Source organism: Scyliorhinus canicula, chromosome 2 (assembly GCF_902713615.1).
Source record: "Scyliorhinus canicula chromosome 2, sScyCan1.1, whole genome shotgun sequence".
Classification (NCBI taxonomy): Eukaryota; Metazoa; Chordata; class Chondrichthyes; order Carcharhiniformes; family Scyliorhinidae; genus Scyliorhinus; species Scyliorhinus canicula.
The window spans coordinates 166,154,042-166,176,055 of NC_052147.1; the positions used below are offsets into that span (position 1 = coordinate 166,154,042).

Consider the following 22,014-nt stretch of genomic DNA (forward strand, 5'->3'; position numbering starts at 1 on the left):
TTACTTGAGTGTCATTCCTTTGTTCCCGGAGATGGGCCATCAATATGCTAATCGACCTGTAGTTTAAATTCCGTCTGGGAGCTGTTTCCCAAATATACATTCAGGCTTCTGTGCCTGCTTGTTTTCTAGCATTGTCCACAGTTCTCTATATTCTTTGCGAGTATCCATTTTGTATTCTGGAAGTGGCCATCCCAGATGGCTACAATACTTCGAAGCAAGCTAGCCAATGTGCGAAGGGCGACTTGGCATTGTCTGCTTGAGTGTGCAGCTGCAGGCGATCAGGCTTGATGCGGAGATCCATCGCTGTAAAATCTCTGCGTAATAAATTGATGCACTATCAGTTATGACGAGACAAGAGTAGAATGTAATCGAGGCTTTATTATGCAGAGATGTGTAGCCTCCCACAGCTGCTGCCGAAATGGCTGCAGCTCGGAGAGGCCACACATTTATACTCCGCCTACTGGGCGGAGCCAGCAGGCAGGGATCTACCCGTGTGCCTGTAGTACAGGAGCCTCACCATAATACACCTCATATGCGATATATACAATACAACAGTGGTGACTACCACATTTACCGTGTGCTCTTACCTCTTGGAATTATTGGTCAACTCATTTTCTGGATCAATAAAGAGAGGTATTAGGAGCATAGGATTTAAGAGCGGCAGCAGGCAAGCTGGGCCGAAGGGCCAGTTTCCATGCTGTAAACATCTAGGCTATTCTAGCTCGCTGCACCATTCAATAAAGATCATGGCAGATCTGATTGTGGTCTTAACTCTTTGTCAGCAACCTCCACCCATTAAACTATTGTCTATCAAAAATGTATCTAACTCAGCCTTGAATTTCTGGCGAAGAGAATTCCATAGACTTTTCATCTCTCCTTAAAAGGGTCATCTCTTACTTTCAATCTGTGTCCCCTAGTTCTCGTCTCCTCCAGTATCGACCCTATCAAGTCCCCTCAGGATCTTATGTTTCAGTAAGATAGTTTCTCGTTCTTCTAAATTCTGTTCAACCTGTTCAATTTTTCTTCATAAGCACTTTGTCCCAGGAATAAGTGAAGTGTCACAGTGGGAAGCATTGCTGCCTCACAGTGCCAGGGACCCTGGTTCAATTCCAGCCGTGGGTAACTGTCTCAAGTTTGTACACTCTCCCCGTGTATGTGCGTGTTTTCTCCGGCTGCTCTGGTTTCCTTCCACAGTCCAAAGTTGTGCAGTTTAGGTGGATTGGCCATGATACATTGCCTCTTAGTGTCCAAAGGTTAGGTAGAGTTTTGGGGGATAGGGTGGTTAGTTGGTCTAGATAGGGTGCTCTTTCAGAAGGTGGCTGCAAACTTGATGGGCTGAATGGCCTCCTTCTACACTGTAGGGATTCTGTGACCTCTGAACAGCTTTTGTAGCAACCAGATTTTAAGTAAGGAGATCAAATTGTACACAGTGCTCCAGATGTGGTCTCACTAAGGCCCTGTGCAGTGCACTTTTATATTCCATTCCCTTTGCAATAAATGTTAACATTTCATTATCCTTGCTTAAAACTGTATTGGCATACTAACTGTTTATGGTTCATGTACCAGGAAACCCAGACCCTTCTGTATCATTGAATTATATAATCTCTATTGAAATATATTGTTTTTCTATTCTTCCTGCCAAAGTGGACAAACCCACATTGTACTCCCATCTGTGAAATTCTTGTACATTCATTTAACCTATTGTTAGGAAATAGTGACAGTTGAAACACTTTATATTCGTGGGTATTAAAAATAAGGCATACATTTAAGCTTAATTTGTGATTCTGAATTTGTGTGCTAAGAAAGGGTTAATAAAGCTTCACGTTAACCAAAGGTGTCTGAAAGTTTGTGAAGGTAGCTGTCTACATTATAATAAGGTTTTACGGTGTAAAAGCAATTACAGGGATCAAAAGAAAACATAAGTTGTTGCATAGCAACCAGAGGCCTTCATTGAAAATCAGAAGCACTGGAGTTTCAGTTTGGAACTAGGTAATCCAGAGGCAAGAAACATTCCACAGGCAGGTCAACACAGAAGGGCAGAAAGCAAGTCCTGAAAGCTAAAGAACAGAAAGTGCTAGAAATCAGCAAATGGAACCAAAGAGAGTTGCAGGAGGTTAAAGGAACAAGAACAGAAATCTGGAAAAAAAAGGTTCTGTTCAGTGAAGAGGAGCGGAGGGAGGCTCCCAGTTAAAGTCAGTGTTGCAACGTGAAGTTCCGGAGGCATCGACTAGTGAGAAACCAGACATCCGTGGTGATATTAAGGTTGGTGACCATAATGCACCCTGTGAAGCAGTAGTGTTGGTGTGGCTGGGTACTTGACAAGTTGTGTGGAAGCATAAATGCACATGGTGATCAAGAGCAGAAGAATACTGAAAGGAGGTTGAATCTCTAGATACAGATCCTTGGTGAAAATATTTGAGAGAAAGTCTTGCGTGGGCGAAAATTCCAAAGTATGTTCTTCCTGCGTGGAGTTTGGACACCCTTGTGTAAAAGCCAGAGACTAGTTGCCTCACAGTATGACAGGTATCTTGGAGGATTTGATTTGAAATCAGAAATCTGAAGAAATTGTTTTGGGTGGCATCTGTCACTTGGTGTCTGACCACATTTCACCTATTGGTTTACATGAACTATGTGGTTACTGAAAATATTAGAGTATAAGGTAGATTTTGTAACTTGTGTTATCATTAATAATCTATATATCTGTAAAGGTATAGCTGGGTGAAGGAATAGTGATTCTAGTTAATATTTTCTTGTTTAATAAATGTTCTTTTGTTAAAAGTTCACCAGCTGTCCTCTCACTCTGTTCATCCACGTATCTAAACAAAAAACAAAATGTGGCTTAATCAAGCCCAGTTCCACTGTGGGATCTGATTTATCCAGCAGTAACATCCGCTAAGAATGTCACACTATCTGGAACCATTTTGGTATTGATAGGCTCACTAACAGCATTCAAGAAGGAGTGAGTCTTGAAACTGGGCAGTTGGAAGAAGGATTTTGCGAGCTGTCACACTCGACTCGGGTGCTGTCAAGAATGAAAAGTAGAGAAAAGCTGAGAATAAAGTAGGGGAATGATTAACCTGGTTAGGGAATTTTAGACGTAAGTGTTTAAAAAAACTAGATGGAAGTGGGGGATTAAGTAATTGTTGTATGGATGTGTGAAGTTGTGTGGAGGCATCAATGTTTTTTTTATTGTTTCATGGGATGCGTGCGCTGCTGGCAAGTCCAACATTAATTGCACATCCTTAATCATCTTTGGGAAGGAGTAATGAGCTGCTTTTTTGAACAGGTCACCTGTGTAAGTACATCCACAGTGGGGTGGGGTGGGGGTGGGCAGTTCCAGGTTTTTGACCCATGGCAGTGAAGGAACGATGATATTTTTCCAAGACAAGATGGTGCGTCTCTTGGAGCAGAACCGTGTGTCTACTACTCTTGTTTTTTGGCTGCAATAGGTCAGGGGTTTAGATGACACTGTTAAAACAGACTTGGCAAGATGCATCTTGCATCTGGTACACATTGCTGCAACTGTGTACGTCATAAAGAAAGTCAATATTTAAGGTGGTGGATGGGGTACCAATCGGGCGGGTGATTTTTTTTCTGGATTGTGTAGAGCTTGAGCATTGTTGGAGCTGCATCCATCCAGTCAGATGGAGAGTATTCCATCACATTAATAACTTGTGCCTTGTAGATGGTGGACAGGCTTTGCGGAGTCAGGAGGTGTGTTTCTCTCTTAGAATTCCCAGCCTCTGACCTGCTCTTGTAATCACAGTATTTAGATGGCTAGTCCAGTTCAGTTCCCTGTCAATGGTAACACCCAGGATGTTGATAGTGGGGATTCAGCAATGGTAATGCCATTGAATGTCAAGGGGAGTGGTGCGATTTTCTCTTGTTGGAGGTGGCCAATGCCTAGCACTTGTAGATCCATAGAATTCCTACAGTGCAGAGGGGGCCATATGACCCATTAAGCCTGCATTGACCCTCCAAACGAACACCCTACCTAGGCCTCCGCCCCATCCTCGTAACCCACCTAACCTGTGCATCTTTGGACACTAAGGGACAGTTTAGCATGGGCAATCCACCTAACATGCACCCAAAGGAAACCCATGCAGACACAGAGAGAATGGAAAATCTCCGCACAAATGGTCACCCAAGGTCAGATTTGAAAGGCAGCAATGCTAACCACTGAGCCACCGTGCTGCCCCAAAGTGATGTGAATGTTACTTGCTACTTGTCAACCCATGCCTGGATATTGTTTAGGACTTTTTGCATGAGGACACAGACTGCGTCAGTATCTGAGGAATTGCGAATGGTACTGAGAATTATGCAATCATCAGCGAACAACCCCACTCTGACTTTATGATGGAAGGAAGGTCATCGACGAAGCAGGTGAAGATGGATGGACCTGGGACACTATCGTAGATACATATAGATACATAGATACGTAGAAGATAGCAGCAGGAGGAGGCCTTTTGAACCTTCGAGCCTGCTCCGTCATTCATCACGATCATGGCTGATCATCCAACTCAATAGTCCCCATAACCTTTGATCCTATTCTCCTCAAGTGCTATATCCAGCCGCCTCTTGAATAAATTCAAAGTTTTAGCATTAACTACTTCCTGTGGCAATGAATTCCACAGGCTCACCACTCTTTGTGTGAAGAAATGTCTCCTTATCTCTGTCCGAAATGGTTTACCTTGAATCCTCAGACTGTGACCCCTGGTTCTGGACACACCCATCATTGGTAACATCTTCCCTGCATCTACCTTGTCTAGTCCTGTTAGAATTTTATAAGTCTCTGTGAGATCCCCCCTCATTCTTCTGAACTCCAGGGAGAACAATCCCAACCTTGTCAATCTCTCCTCATACGACAGTCCCGCCATCCCTGAAATCGGGCAGCACGGTTGCATTGTGGATAGCACAATCGTTTCACAGCTCCAGGGTCCCAGGTTCGATTCCGGCTTGGGTCACTGTCTGTGCGGAGTCTGCACATCCTCCCCGTGTGTGCGTGGGTTTCCTCCGGGTGCTCCGGTTTCCTCCCACAGTCCAAAGATGTACATGTTAGGTGGATTAGACATGATAAATTGCCCTTAGTGTCCAAAATTGCCCTTAGTGTTGGGTGGGGTTACTGGGTTATGGGGATAGGGTGGAGGTGTTAACCTTGGGGAGGGTGCTCTTTCCAGGAGCCAGTGCAGACTCGATGGGCCGAATGGCCTCCTTCTGCACTGTAAATTCTATGATGATGATATCAGTCTGGTATACCTTCGCTGCACTCCCCCGAGAGCAAGAACATCCTTCCACCGAGAAGGAGACCAAAACTGCACACAATACTCCAAGTGTGGCCTCACCAAGACCCTGTACAATTGCAGCAACATATCACTGCTTCTATACTCGAAACCTCTTGCAATGAAAGCCAACATACCTTTAGCCTTCTTTACCACCTGCTGCACCTTGAAGTAAAAAACTCACCACTATTCTTAGAATTCCCCCAATACCAAAAAGGGTCAATAAGATATTCTAAATGCTGAACAGGGATTCTCACTCCCTGACTCCTATGCAGACTTAGGTGGGTGCTATTCGGTCAATGTATATTTTCAAGTTATCCGCCGGTATAACCCATATCTTCAGAGAAGAACTTTATCTACTTACCACTTAGTCCCGCGTTGCTGAGTAAGTAAAGTAGACTTTGTAATAACCACTGTTTCAGCTTAAAACTTTAAGTTATTTCATTATTATATTTTTTCTTTGAAAAGATACAATCACTGTCTTTACAGAAAAGTAAAAAGACCTTGCTTCTGGATTCTCCTGGTTGGTTGAAAAGAGCTTGAGGTCTACCTTGACAATCTCTCTTCTTTAACTTTTGGTCTTCCTCAGATGGATTCGCTGTTCCACTCGGTTTCTGTGCTCTATCCTTCCCATGTACCGAGCTATGAGAGCTGACTCTGTTGGCTGTCCCCAAGGGTTTATATTCTCCTTCTAGCAGTTATTAAGTTTATATGGCATCATCGTAAAGTAACTTTATTTTACTCTTGATTGTACAAGGTACCTTTATTCTGAATTATTTCTAACACAACTATGTATTCATGTTGAGCATGACTTTAGCTCATCGAATTCTGATTACATTGTTTCCCTTGTGATGTTCAAAAGGGGCTGGTTTAGCTCACTCAGCTAAATCGCTGGCTTTTAAAGCAGACCAAGCAGGCCAGCAGCACGGTTCGATTCCCGTACCAGCCTCCCCGGACAGGCGCCGGAATGTGGCGACTAGGGGCTTTTCACAGTAACTTCATTGAAGCCTACTCGTGACAATAAGCGATTTTCATTTCATTTCAAGTGCTTTGATCCTAGAAGGGTGTTACATCTGGTTCCTGTCACTTCTAAAGTTGCTTTATTGCCAAATAGTTCCCCAGCTCAGAACTCTGACTCTGATTTGGTGTTAACCTGTGCTCTCGTGGACACATTGTCTCCAGCGTCCCATATTCACCTGGTGTCAGCAGAATTTCACACCTAAACATTTGTCACCCAATTCAACTGAAGATCCTAGCAATTCTTTTTTAGCTGCTTACTAAAATAATTAGCTTGAAAGAAGGTGCAAAATATTGCTTTTTCCATTTAACTAAAATTTCAATCTGCTGTGACTTAAAAGACATGCATCAGTTTTACAGCTTGAATAGTCACACACTGTTTTCTTAATGCCTGTTTGATGAGGGCTATCTGCATTTCAAAACCTTCTTCTGTAGCTGCTGTTAACCCTTTGTGGGATGTTTCCCTACATTTTCTCATGTACCCTTAGGTCAGGTATTGCCAGACTTGCATGTTTCAAATGACATATTTTCCCATTTTTACTTTTACAACCTGAATGCTTACCTTCAGTGACTGGTGCACAAGGACACCCAGGTCCGGCTGCACACTCCCCTATCCCAATTTACAACCATTCATGTAGTAATCTGCCTTCCTGTTTTTGCTTCCAAAGTGAATAACCTCACACTTATCCAAATTATACTGCATCTGCCATTGATTTGCCCACTCGCCCAACCTGTCCAGACCTTGCTGTAGGATCCCTGCATCCTCGTCACAATTCACCCTCTCACCTAATTTGGTATCATCTACAAACTTTGAGATGGTACATTTTGTTCCCTCATCCAAATCATTAATATATATTGTGAATAGCTGGGGTCCCAGCACCGATCCCTGTGATACCACACTGGTTACTGCCTGCCAATTTGAAAAGGACCCATTAATCCCTACTCTTTGGTTTCTCTCTGCCAACCAGTTTTCTATCTACCTCAATATACTTCCCCCAATCCCATGTGCTTCAATTTTGCACAATAATCTCTTATGCAACTCTTTGTCAAACGCCTTCTGAAAGTCCAAATATACCACATTGACTGGCTCCCCCTTGTCAACTGTAAGGTTAGCTCTTGAAAGAATTCCAACAGATTTGTCAAGCATGATTTTCCCTTCATAAATCCATGCTGACTCTGACTGATCCTGCCACTACTTTCTAAATGTTCTGCTATAAAGTCCTTGATAATGGATTCAAGCATTTTCCCCACTACCGATGTTAGGCTCACTGGTCTATAATTCCCTGCTTTCTCTCTACCTCCCTTTTTGAATATCAGAGTGACATGAGCTACCCTCCAATCTGCAGGGACAGTTCCAGAGTCTATATAATCCTGGAAGATGACCACCAATGCATCCACTATTTCCAAAGCCACCTCCTTAAGCACTCTGGGATGCAGATTCTGAGGCCCATCAATTTTCCCACCACCATTTCTCTACTAATGTTGATCTCCCTCAGTTCTTCCCTCTCACTAAACCTTTCGTTCTCCAACATTTCTGGAATTGGATTTGTGTCTTCATTTCTGAAGACAGAACCAAAGTATGTATTCAATTGCTCAGCCATTTCTTTGTCCCTTATTATGCATTCCCCTGTTTCTGTCTGTATGGGGCCTACATTTCTCTTTACCAATTTCTTTCTCTTCACATATCTATAGAAACCCTTTGTGTCAGTATTTATGTTCCCTGCAAGCTTCCTTTCACACTGTACTTTCCTCTTCTTAATCAATCCCTACGTCCTTCTTTGCTGAATTCTAAACTGCTCCCAATCCTCAGACCTATTATTTTTCTTGGCCAATCTGTATGCTTCTTCCTTGTATCGTATACTATTTCTAATTTTCTTTGTAAGCCATGGATTGGCCCTCTTACCCATTTTGCTTTTGTGCCAGACAGGAATGAACAGTTGCTGCAGTTCCCCCATACGTTCCTTGAATGTTTGCCATTGTCTATCCACTGTCATCCCTTTAAGTAACTCTCCCCAATCTATCAAGGCCAACTCATGCCTCATATCCTTATAGTTTCCTTTATTAAGATTCAGCACCCTAGTCTCCGAATCAACTACTTCACTCTCCATCTTGAGGCACTGTTGCAGTGATGTCCTGGAACTGAGATAATTGCCCTTCGATAATTACAGCCATCTTCTTTTGTGCTCGTGGTGAGTTTTTCCCCTGCTACCCATTGCCTTCAGTTTATCTCAGGATTCTTGATGCCACACTTTGTCAAATGTTGCCTTGAAGTCAAGGGCAGTCACTCTCACCTCACCTCTGGAGTTCAACTCTTTTGCTCATGTTTGAACCAAGGCTGTAATAAGGTCAGCAGCTGAGTATCTAATAGAACCTTAACTGAGTATCAGTGCGAAGGTTATTGCTGTCTCAGTACCAATTTATAGCACTGCTGTTGAAACCTTCCAACCCTTGCTGATGATCGAGAGTAGAATGAAGTAGAATGATGTGGCAGTAATTAGCCAGTTTAGCTTTGCCTCACATTTTGTGGATGTCCCATACCTGGGTCATTTTCCACATTGTCAGGTAGCTGCCTTGTGTACCTGTACTGGGACAGTTTGGCTACAGGCTCAGTTAGTTCTGGAGCACAGATTTTTATCACTACTGCCAAGATAATGTCCGTGCAGCATCTGCTGTGCCAATGCTTTCAGCTATTTCTTGATAATGTTGAGTACATCAAATTGGCTGAAGATTGGTAACTGTGATATTGAGGAACTGGGGAGCAGGCCCAGATGAATCAACCACTTGAGCCTCCTCTTTTGCACTGATGTGCTGGACTCCCCCATCATTGAGGATGGAGATAATTGTGCAGCCTTCTGCTTTTTGTTGTTTAATTGTCCACCACCAAACAATATTGGATGTGACAGGACTGCAGAGCTTTCATCTGATCTGTTGGTTTTGGGGTTGCCTAGTACTCTCTATTTGTGCTGCCTCTCCTGTTTGGTATGCATAGAGATCTGTGTTGTGGCTTCAGCAATTTGGCACCTCATTTTTAGAAATGCCTGGTGGTACTTGTGCCATTCTCACCTGGATTGCTCATTGAACCAGGATTGATCACCTGGCTTTGATGTTCATCGTGGAGTGAGGGATGTGCTGGACCATGAGGTTACAGATTGTGGTTGAATACAGTTCTACTGCTAATTGGCAGGGGAATCAGGGGGCAGAGATGAGTGCAGTGGCCATCACTAAGGAAAAGGTTCTGTGGAGACTGAAAGATCTGAAGGTGGATAAATTACTTGGACCGGATGGACTACACCCAGGCTTCTAAAGGAGATAGCTGAGGAGATTGTGGAGGCACTAGTGGTGATCTTTCAGGAATCACTGGAGGCAGGGAGGATCCCAGAGGACTGGAAGGTGGCGAATGTAACACCTCGGTTTAAGAAGTAAGGGAGGCAGAAGATGGGAAATTATAGGCAGGTTAGTCTGACTTCGGCCATTGGTAAGGTTTTAGAGTCCATTATTAAAGATGAGATTGAGGAGTACTTGGAAGTGCATGATAAAATAGGACTAAGTCAAGGCTTTGTCAAGGGGAGGTCATGTCTGTCAAATCTGTTCGAGTTCTTTGAAGAGTAACAAGGAAATTAGACAAAAGAGAACCAGTGGACATGATTTATTTAGATTTTCATAAGGCCGTTGACAAGGTGTTGCATAGGAGACTGTTAAATGAGTTAAGAGTCCATGGTGTTAAAGGCAAGATCCTGGCATGGATAGAGGATTGGCTGACTTGCAGAAGGCAGAGAGTGGGGATAAACGGTCTTTTTCAGGATGGCAGCCGGTGACTAGTGGTGTGCCTCAGGGGTCTGTGCTGGGACCACAACTTTTCACAATATACATTAATGATCTGGAAGAAGGAACTGAAGGCATGTTTCTAAGTTTGCAGATGATATGCAGAGGGTCAAGTAGTATTGAGGAAGCGGGGGGCTGCAGAAGGACTTGGACAAGCAAGGAAAGTGTGCAAAGGAGTGGCAGATGGATACAATGTGGAAAAGTGTGAGGTTATACACTTTGGAAAGAGGCATGGAGGCATAGACAATTTTCTAAATGGGGAAATGCTGAGGAAATCAGAAGCACAGAGGGACTTCGGAGTCCTTGTTCAAGATTCTCTTCAGGTTAACGTAGAGGTTCCGTCGACAATTAGGAAGGCAAATGCAATGTTAGTATTCATGTCGAGAGGGCTAGAATACAAGACCAGGGATGTACCTCTGAGGTTGTATAAGGCTCTGGTCAGACCAAATTTGGAGTACTGGGAGCAGTTTTCAGCCCCGTATCTAAGGAAGGATGTGCTGGCCTTGGAAATAGTCCAGAGGAGGTACATAAGAATGATCCCTGGAGTGAAGAGCTTGTCATATGAGGAACCGTTAAGGACTCTGGGTCTGTACTCCTTGGAGTTTGGAAGGATGAGGGGGGATCTTATTGAAACTTACAGGATACTGTGAGGCCTGGATAGAGTGAATGTGGAGAGGATGTTTCCACTTGTAGGAAAAAATAGAACCAGACAAAACCATCTCAGACTAAAGGGACAAACCTTTAAAACAAAGATGAGGAGGAATTACATCAGCCAGAGGGTGGTGAATCTGTGGAACTCTTTGCCACAGAAGGCTGTGGAGGCCAAATCACTGAGTGTCAGACAAAGATAGATAGGTTCTTGATTAATAAGAGAATCAGGGGTTATGGGGGGGAAGGTAGCAGAATGGGGATGTGAAAGATATATCAGCCATGATTGAATGGCGGAGCAGACGCGATGGGCCAGTGATGTAATTCTGCTCCTATGTCTTATTGTCTTATGCCCGAGTTAAAATAGGAGACTTTCTGGTCTTGATCCTAACTTGGCACGTAGGGAGCTATGTGGATTGTCATAAATGGCTTGTAAATCAAATTAGATTCTGGATTTTAAAAATTCTCAATGATCTGAAAATTAGGTTTTCCTACAGTGTATTTTGGTGTTATTTTCTTATAATATTTATTCTATAACTGAGCACACTCTTCGAGCATTTTAGAATTCAAAGGAACTGGCTAGTCCGCCCAAATGGTCTATGAAAGTATTTGTGCAATACACAAGGGGCAGGATTCTCCAATAATGGGGCTATGTCCCCACGCCAGCGTCAAAACGAGGGCGTTTGACTCAGGACTTTCCTTAAGAAAGTCCAGAGTGATTCTCCAATTTGCAGGGGGCTAACAAGACCCCAGAGAGCTTCGCGCAGCCCCGTTCGGGAGTCCGCGCAAGCGCACGGTGGGGGCCTGCGGCGACATGGCGGACACAGACCGCAGAGCGGCACCGGGAATGTAGGTCCCTTCCCCGAGATCGCGCATGCCCATGGATCGCTGGCACCCAATCGCTTGCCTGGCCCACAAGGGGCTAGGACCCCGGCCTGAACCCGGCGCTGCGGGGTCCGCGCATGCGCAGTTGAGCCGGCACCAACTAGCGCTTGTGCAGTGGTCTTCTTCCTCGCAGAGGCCCCGACGCTAAATGGTGCAGGGCTACAGGAGTACGGAGGAAACGAGGGCGGGGGGCAGAGAGGCCGGCCCGCCATCAGTGGGCCCCGATCGCTGACCACGCCACTACGGAGGCCCCCCCGGGGAAGGACCCCCTCCTCCCTGGGAGCCCCCTCTTCAGGCCCCACCAAGTCCCCTTACAGCACCCCCACCCACCACCTACCCAACCTCCCAGTGACCCCTACTTACCTGCCCTGCACACCCCTACTCTTCAAACCCCCCTCCACCCATCTTTTATGCGCATGACCCACCTCACTCCCTGGCCCTTGGCAGTCCACCCTTGCACTCGGGCACCCTTGCACTGCCACCCTGGTACCCAGTTTATGCTCCTGCCAGCTTGGCAGTGCTATCTGGGCACATTGACCGTGCCAGGGTGCCAGTGCCAAAGCACCAGCTGGGCAATATGAAGGTGCCCTTGTTCCGGGGTAGGGCCAGGGAGCCATCCTGCACTTGCCCTGACCATTCAGGGGTTTCCAATGGCCTAGGAGAACATCCATGTACCGTTCCGCTTGGTTCACGTTTGTGTGGACCAGTACCGAACCTTGACTGGCTGCGGCCTCGCTGGGGAAGCCGGTAGATCCCACATTGCTGGTGGACAATGGGTAAATTTGCTCAAGCCAGCTTAAAAGCGGCTTCGGCACGCCGTTTGGTCATGCCCCATGTGGACGTGTTTCAGATTTGAACGTCTCGCGGGACTTGGATGAATCCTGTGAGCGGGAAGACTGTTGGGAAGCCTGCAAGTGGGATTTCCCAGCATTCACCAACTGCACCGCAGTCAAGGAAGTGCGCAACGCCACCGGAGAATCGCGCATATTTTTTTACTTTGCATTCCCACCCCTCCATTTCAAAGGGAATGCGAGATAGGGCAGCACGGCAGCACAGTGGTTAGCACAGTTGCTTCACTGATCCAAGGTCCCAGGTTCAATTCCCAGCTTGGGTCACTGTCTGTCCGGAGTCTGCACGTCCTCCCTGTGTGTGCGTGGGTTTCCTCCAGGTGCTCCGGTTTCCTCCCACAGTCCAAAGATGTGCAGGTTAAGTGGATTGGCCATGATAAATTGCTCTTAGGTTAGGTTGGGTTACTGGATTACGGGGATATGGCGGAGGTGTGGGCTTAAGTGGGGTGCTCTTTTCAAGGTCCAATGCAGACTCGTTGGGCCGAACGGCTTCCTTCTGCACTGTAAATTTTATGATAAGTATAAGTTTGTAATTAATTCAGTTCAGTTTAATTCTCCTCCAGAAAACCCAAGCTGCTTTTTTTTCCACACATTGAAAACTAGAAGAGTCACATTTAAGAATCGCATTTGGAGAGGCAGGGATTAATCAAGAACAGTCAGCAAGGCTTTGTTAAGGGGAGGTCATGCCTGACCAACTTGATTAAATTTTTTGAAGAGTTGAGCAGGTGTGTAGATAAGGAAAATGAATTTGACGCAGTCTACTTGGTCTTCAGCTTGGCTCTTGATAAGGTCCCATATGGGAGACTGAGAGTGAAGGTAATAGCCCATGGGATCCAAGGAAATTTGGCAAATTGGATACAAAATTGACTGAGTGGCAGGGTGAATATTGAGGGGTGTTCTTCTGACTGGAGACCTGTTTCCAGTTGGGTTCCGCAGGGATTAGTGTTGGGGCCCTTCCTCTTTGTGGTTTATATAAACGATTTAGATATGAACGTAGGAGGGTTGATCAGTAAGTTTGCGGATTATACACAAATTGGTTGGGTGGTAAACAGTGAGGAGGATAGCCTTCAATTACAGGAGAATATAATTGGGTTGGTCAGATGGGCTGATCGTGGCAAATGGAATTCAATCCGGATAAGGACAAACAAGGCAAGGGAATACATGATAAACGGCCGGACCCTGGGAAGTACCGAGGATCAGAAGGACCTTAGTGTGCATGTACACCGGTCCCTTCAAGTAGCAGAGTAGGTGGATAAGGGTTAAGAAGGGATACTTGCCTTTATTAGACAAGGCTTAGAGTTTAAGAGCAGGAGGTTATGCTGTAACTGTATAATACATTGATCAGGCCACAGCTACAGTATTGTGTGCAGTTCTGGAACCATATTATTGGACAGATATGATAGCACTGGAGAGAGTGCAATGGGGATTTACCAGGATGTTGCCTGGGCTGGAGAGGTTTAGTTATGAAGAGAGATTGGATAGGCTTGGATTGTTTTCCGTGGAGAAGGAGACTGAGGGGGGGGGGGGGGGGGGGGGATGGGGGGGGGGGGGGGGGGGGTCATGATTGAGAAGTATAAAATTATGAGGGGCATAGGTAGAGTAAACAGGAAGAAACATTTCCCCTTGGTGGAGGGATCAATGACCAGGCAGGTGTAAGGTAAGGGGCAAGAGGTTTAGAGGGGATGTGAGGAAAAGCATTTTTATCCAGAGGGTGGTGGGAGTCTGGAGTTCACTGCCATAAAGGGTGGTGGAGGCAGAGACCCTCATAACATTTAAAAAGTATTTAGATGTGTACTTGTGATCCCAAGGCATACAAGGCTATGATCTAAATGCTGGAAAATGGGATTGAGATAGTTGGTGGTTGTTTTCGACCGGCGCAGACATGATGGGCCGAAGGGTCTTTTTTGTGTCGTACGCCTCTGAATCTGAAAAGAAAGAATGAAGTGCTAGAACCTAGGTTGCCTGATTCTCCCCTTTATGGTACAAAGAATGGTGAAAATCAGATTTCCAACATCTGCAGTATTTTGCTTTTGTAATGAATGAAGTGCAGACCACATAAAACGCCAAGCTTCAACTGACCTTGCCTTGATATCAAGGGAGTTTGGTTTTGAGACTTCAAAATGTTACAATTATAAAATGACATTAGTATAGAGACCAGGAGGGTTGACAATTCAAAGCCTTGAGAAGGGAACAGAGCAGGATTTCCTGCTACGGATTGTTATCTAAAGTAGAGATTTACATGGAGTCACTTGAAATGAAACTTAATTGAATAAATATGAATTGTATTTCTATTAATCCAATCCTAATGTGTAGACTATTTTTTTACGTACACTTAGAAGTTTGAATCATTACTTGCTTAACCATTTTACAGAAAAAATTTGTCTCAATATTGATGCAAATATATTCCATTGAACAAAATTAATCGTATTTCCCCAAACGGAGTGACAATATTAGCTATGTACTATCAAGGCACAACAAACGGTTGGTCAAAATGTCTGAAAGCTATCCTATATTTATAAAATAAATATCCCTTAGTTGTCAATTATTTGAAGGTAACTTGGCAAACTAATTAACTGGAGTATAATGCTGTGAGAGACGTGTATGTAATTTAAGCCCAGGGCACCTGTTGCCATTTGTGTTTACACCAAGGTTTCCTAGCAACAGGAAAAGTACTTTGGATTTTTCGATTGAGTTCAGAAACCAGAGTGTTGTCTTGCAGCAGCAAAGAAATTGGAGACACATTGAAGAAGGCATCCTCCTCGTATTTATCCTGAAAACACGTTCTGATATCCGTCACTGCAAAATACATTTCTAGAAGCCTAGAATATATTGCATATAAATTTTTAGGGATAGGACTGCTGTGAACCTGGAACCACTCTGTATTTGAGAGAATTATTATTCAGGTAATGTACACTTATTTTCAAGATTTTAATTTTTAAGACAGCAACTTGCATGAATGAAAAAAAATTGAAAATATCTTGTCATAAACCCAGCTGTGATAAGATTTGTAGTATTCCGATGTAAGTAAACAAATCTAAACTTCATTGCAGAGGATGAACTAATGAATAATTTCTAGTCGTCGTATCCAAAGTGATTTTTGAATAACAGGAATGTCGCTGAAAGTGGAAAAAAGGCGTATAAAGAAAGAAATTGAAAGATTATTGTAAGTATCAAATGGGAAACTCCCTCTCTAAATGTTGTGTTTTATGTGTGTGCTTAAACAGTTAGTTTAAAAAAAAATTGAGAGTACCCGATTTTCTTCCAATTAAGGGGCAATTTAGCGTGGTCAATCCACCTAACCTACAAATCTTTGGGTTGTGGGGGTGAGACCCACGCAGACACGTAGACAATGTGCAAACTTCACGTGGACAGTGACCCGGGGCTGGCATCAAACCCTGGTCCTCGGCGCCGTTAGGCAGCAGTGCTAACCACTATGGCACTGTGCCGCCCCCAAACAGTAGCTTAAGGAGAGAGAAATAAACTCTTAATTTGAAGGTTATCAGAATGGTCAATCGCTTCTATTTTTCAAGCTTTGCATAAGTGTGTTGATGATTGTCTCGTCCCACAAATGCTGGCAGTCCTCCAGTGCTTAATAAAAGTGGAAATTCCTCCCATGTGAAACCTGACATGGTCGTCAACAAACTATTTGACTGTTTGACCATTCTGGGAGTTAACAGCTGAACTTACTTTTGCTGTGAGCCAACATCTTTATTATGCATACTTTCTACCAGAAGCCACTGATAGAAATTGGATGGGACCTTTATATGTTCATTTACAGGTAATTTCCTATCTCTTTGGGGCAGGGACCTTGAGGCCAATTATGGGACCACGTCTGTTACCTGGTGCAGCAGAGACCAAGAATAAAACCCATTTTGTTTTGTCTGCATTACTTACAGTTGCATAGGTCAGTGAAGCTCAATGATCTTTTATAGGTCAAAAACTGTATTTTTAATTAGAATATCAGTTATGGTCACCTATTGTCCTTCTCTCATGTAACCAGCATCTGTTTCTGTACAAAGGAAAAATTATATTGGCACCAGACTTCGTGAAAACAACTTCGATCCCAAGGGAAAAATGGAGTCAACTTACTTCAATGATTTGGTAAAGCCATAGGCAATAGAGATAATTACTACTAACTAGGTAATCTGAAAACAATGTTCGTTTGTTATGAATATTCTTTTATCGGGAATTCACAATATGAAATCTGCTTGAAACCCTTTATACCCTTAATAAGAATGCGGAAATCAACACCCAGGTAATAGTATTTATGAAATATATCAAACTAACCTTTAACCTTCTGGTCAATGAACCAAATGCAGTTTACCTTTCAGTATATGCGAGTAGTTAAAAGCACCTAGTGGCTTGCTGAATCATAGAATTTACAGTGCAGAAGGAGGCCATTCGGCCCATCGAATCTGCACCGGTTCTTGGAAAGAGCACCCCACTTAAGCCCACACCTCTACCCTATCCCTTTAACCCAGTAACCCCACCCAATGTTTTTTCTTTTTTTGGTCACTAAAGGCAATTTATCATGGCCAATCCACCTATCCTGCACATCTTTGGACTGTGGGAGCAAACCGGAGCACCCGGAAGAAACCCACGCAGACACGGGGAGAACGTGCAGACTCTGCACAGACAGTGACCCAAGTCGGGAATCGAACCTGGGACCCTGGCACTGTGACACAACTATGTTAACCACTGTGCTACCATGCTGCCCTTGTCAACTATTTCATATTACCTCGGCATTTACACTAGCAACAGAGTATTGAGTAAATTAATTAATTCTTACCAATAATTAAAGGCGACAACAACAACAGCTAACAATCCTTTAATAACCTTAAAATCATAGCTGGCAACACCTAAAGTTAATAGAGAGGGTGAACTGATGAAGCAAATAACAGATCGAAAAGTTAGTCCAGTAATTACGCAGTATTTCAGCATTAATTTCTTGCTGAGATTCATATTATTGGTGACGATAATGTGGGGTCCTTTGGATATTGAGAAGCTAACAATACACTTCAAAGTCAGTTTTTCAAATTGATTTACGCCAATGTGCTCGTTGTCAGCTACATGTCCAGCACAATTAACTATTGCATTATTTTGAGCTGGCGTAGATGGACTTATTGCCTAGTTTTCTTCTGGGAGAATGGTGATAGCTTATTGAGATGCCAGAGATAAACCCCTGTCATTAATGATATTCTCATGGACCGTCTCCTGGATAAATCTACCTTCTGCACTGGTATTTTTATTTGAACCAACTGTCTTAAATCTTGCCTCTGAATTCAGGGAAACTTACACCTCACCTCACAGTGGCACATTTTTATCTGCTAGCTGTTACGACCCCAGGCGAGGTCCCTCCCCCCACCACAATGTGTTATCCCAGACATGATCCCTCAAGTTATTAAATTCCGGATGGGATACCCCTATTGTTAAGCCCTTGGGTGAGGAGGGATGAACTGGCTCCCTTTCTTTATTCAACCCTCTCAGAAGGTCGCAACAAGATTACTTCAAAATTATTGATTCTCCTGTGGATACCTTTCCTCGGTACCATAGAATCCCAGCAGTGCAAATGGAGGCCATTCGGCCCATCGAGTCTGCACCGACCCTGATATTAGGGCAGTTGAAATCCCCAACAAATACTGCCCTATTGTTTTTGCAGTCAAAAATCATTCTATATATTTGCTCTTTGGGGGAATCTATACTATATTTGGGATCTATACTATAATATTAACAATGTGACAGCACTTTTTAAAATTTTTAAGTTCAACCTATGTGGTCGCATTCAATGCTGTCATTATGGGACACTGAGGCTCAATTGGCCATGTATACCGGAACATTACTGGCCATAGCAGGGACCATTGTGGCCCCGAGGGTCGACGAGCAGTAATCTGCTTGTTTACCCCTGATCATGGTGAAAGGTGATGACCCCAGTTTGCTTGGCTGCACCTCTACATTGACTGGGAATGGTCTCGGGAGGACGAAAGGCGGTGTTGCCAAAGTGCTCTGAGGTTTTCCATTCCAGGTTGGGGACGATACATGGTGCCATGACGAAGATCCATTTGGACCCTCTGGTGCAACCAAGGGATTTTTGTGCTTGCCCGGTTCCCCAAGTTACAGACGGAGGCCGGTTAGCTTGAAAGTCGTCCCCAGTCATCCTCATCATGAAGCCCGATGGCACGATTCACTTCTGTGATGACAACAAACTGACGATGAATAGGGCCTCCAAGCTGGACCGTTATCTGATGCCACGGATTAAATGCAAAATTGGCCAGAAGTCACTCTTCATCAAGCTCGATATGACCCATAGGCTGGTTTAGCACACTGGGCTAAATCGCTAGCTTTTAAAGCAGACCAAGGCAGACCAGCAGCATGGTTCAATTCCCGTACCAGCCTCCCAAACAGGAGCCGGAATGTGGCGACTAGGGGCTTTTCACAGTAACTTCATTGAAGCCTACTCGTGACAATAAGCAATTTTCATTTCATTTTTTCATTTCATTTCATGCACACTGTAGTGATCTTTACATGGGTATGTACAGAATGGGTTGATGGGAAATGGAAAGATTACTAGGGAGCAGCACTGGCGGGTAAAAAAGAGAAGCAAGCAACCCTCCGGTCTCTTTGGCTGATTAGACTGTGAGGAGAGCAGAAGCAGAGATTTAGCTCAGGGCTGCTAGTGTGATCAGGCCTCGTTGTCGTATGTAAAAGTTGTAACCTTTCTACGAGTATAGTTCTTAAAGTAAGAACCCACGCAGTTGTTAAGTTCTGTTATTCAATAAACCGTACATAAACTTCTGGACGACTTCGAACCTTCTTCTGGAAGCCTCTGCTGTAACTGGATTGAGTAGCACATGTTACCTACCACACAGGTAACAAAACACACACCTCCAGTTGGTGCTGGACCCAGAGTCTCGTCAGTACGTGACGGTAAACACACATACGAATATACGAGGTTGCCTTATGGTGTATCATGGGCCTGCAGCATTTTTCAGTGCATGATAGAGAATATACTGTGAGGGTTACCACGTGTAGCGGTCTAGCTAGATGACCTGTTGGTTACAGGAACGTCTGAACAGGACCACCTGAGTAACCTGGACAAGGTGTTCTGTTGCTTTGCTGAGTCTGCCATTTGCGTCCACAGCAAAAAATGCATTTTCATGCCCGAGAAGTGACCTATTTGGGTTATCGTGTGGACTGGGGAAGGCTTCCAGCTGGTTGAAGACAAAGTGTGGGCCATTCAACAGGCCATGCACCGGGTGGCATTACAGAGCTCCGTCCAATTCTGGGGCTAGTAAATCACTATGGGAAATTTATTCTGGGCCTTGCAACTATGTTGGCTCCCCTGCACGATTTACTCATAAAGAGCCTGATGAGATCATCAATTCACTCGGAACGCGATTGGAAGTAAACTCTGGTTTTAATAGTCTTACAAATGAGCCTGCCTGCGACCAGAAGAACTGAGGGCAGGCTCACACAGCTGCAGAACTTTATACATCCGGTAGTGGGAGGGGCCATGGGTGGAGCCATCGGCGGAGCCAAGGGTGGAGCCCTGTACAAGCTCCACATCTCCCCCTTGGGAAAACAAATAATCGTTCGTGAGGGATCTGGTTGGTGGCGGTGCATAAGAGGGACCTAATTGCGTGGAGCGTGTCGGGGAGGACCTCCTGCCAGTGGGAGGTCGGGAGATTCCTGGACCGGAGGGTCAGTAGGACGGTCTTCCAGACAGTCGCGTTCTCCCTCTCCACCTGCCCGTTCCCCCTCGGGTTGTAGCTGGTAGTCCTGCTCGAGGCAATGCCCTTGTCGAGCAGGTACTGACGCAGCTCGTCGCTCATGAGGATGAACCCCTGTCATTGTATACATAGCTGGGGAAACCGAACAGGGTGAAGACACTGTGCAGGGCTCTGATGACTGTATGGGAGATCATATCGAGGCACGGGATGGCAAAGGGGAAGCAGGAGAATTAGTCGATGACGTTGAGGAAGTACATATTTCAATTGGTCGAGGGGAGTGGCCCTTTGAAATCAATGCTCAGGCGTTCAAAGGGCCAGGAAGCCTTTACCAGGTGGGCCTTGTCTGGTCTATAGAAGTGCGGTTTGCACTCCTCGCAGATCGGGCAATCCCTCCTCGGTGGAGAAAGGCAGATTCCGGGCTTTGACGTAGTGGGCGAGCCGGGTGACCCCCGGGTGGCAGAGGCCGTTGTGGATAGCCTTCAGGCGGTCATCTTGCGCGCTGGCGCATGTGCCGTGGGACAGGGCATCTGGGGGCTTGTTAAGCTTCCCCGGTCGATATATGGTGTCATAATTATAGGTGGAGAGTTCGATCCTCCACCACAAGATTTTATTGTTTTTTATTTTGCCCCTTTGCGAGTTGTCGAACATGAAGGCAACCGATCTTTGGTCGGTGATGAGGGTAAACCTCCTACCTGCGAGGTAGTGCCTCCAGTGCCGTACGGCTTCCACAATGGCTTGAGCTTCTTTTTTGACTGAGGAGTGTCGAAGTTCCGAAGCGGAGAGGGTTCGGGAGAAGAAGGCGACTGGTCTCCCTGCCTGATTCAGAGTGGCGGCGAGAGTGACCTCTGAGACGTCGCTTTCCACCTGAAAGGGGACGGATTCATCCACCGCACGCATGACGGCTTTGGCGATGTCCTCCTTGATGCAGTTGAAGGCCTGGCGGGCCTCAGCTGACAGTGGGAAGAGTGTGTTCTTCAATAGTGGGTGGGCTTTGTCAGTATACTGGGGGACCCACTGGGCGTAATAAGAGAAGAATCCCAGGCACCTCTTGAGGGCCCTGGGACAATGAGGGAGAGGGAGTTGTAAGGGGGGGTGCATACAGTCTGGGTCGGGACCCAGGACTCCGTTTTCCACGACATAGCTGAGGATGGCTAGTCTGGTAGTGCGGAAAACGCATTTCTCCTTATTGTAGGTGAGATTGAGTTTCTGGGCGGTTTGGAGAAATCGGTGGAGGTTGGCATCGTGGTCCTGCTGGTCATGGCCGCAGATGGTGACTTTGTCCAGGTATGGAAACGTGGCCCGCAGTCCGTACTGGTCCACCATTCGGTCCATTGTTTGTTGGAACACCGGGATCCCATTCGTGACGCCAAAGGGGACCCAGAGGAAATGGAAGAGGCAGCCATCTGCCTCGAACGCCGTGCAGTGGCGGTCCTCCGGGCGGATTGGCAGCTGGGGGTAAGCAGACTTCAGATCCACCGTGGAGAATATGCGGTATTGGGCGATCTGGTGCGTGAACCAGTTAATGGTTTGGCTATAATCAACCACCATCTGGAACTTTTCCCCGGTCTTGACGACCACCACCTGAGCTCTCCGGGGGCTGTTACTGGCCTCTACGATTCCCTCACGTAGGAGCCGCTGGACTTCGGCTCTGATGAATACCCTGTCCTGCAGGCTGTACCGCCTGCTGCGAGTGGCTACTGGTTTACAGTTAGCCGTTAGGTTAGCGAAGAGTGGAGGGGGGTCGATTTTTAGAGTCGCTAACCTGCATATAGTGAGTGGAGGGTAGGG

General features: G+C 45.4%; 1 protein-coding gene across 1 annotated transcript in view; it reads left to right on the forward strand.

The window, feature by feature from the left end:
- Window positions 1-15,216: 15,216 nt before the first annotated feature.
- Window positions 15,217-22,014, forward strand: part of LOC119962424 (uncharacterized protein C2orf80-like) — a 52,636-nt gene continuing 45,838 nt past the window's right edge. Inside the window, exons 1-3 of the mRNA XM_038790380.1 lie at window positions 15,217-15,402; window positions 15,550-15,662; window positions 16,519-16,600. Of these exons, the coding sequence (XP_038646308.1) occupies window positions 15,610-15,662; window positions 16,519-16,600 (135 nt within the window). The 5' untranslated portion in view covers window positions 15,217-15,402; window positions 15,550-15,609. The remainder of the gene's footprint in view (window positions 15,403-15,549; window positions 15,663-16,518; window positions 16,601-22,014) is intronic.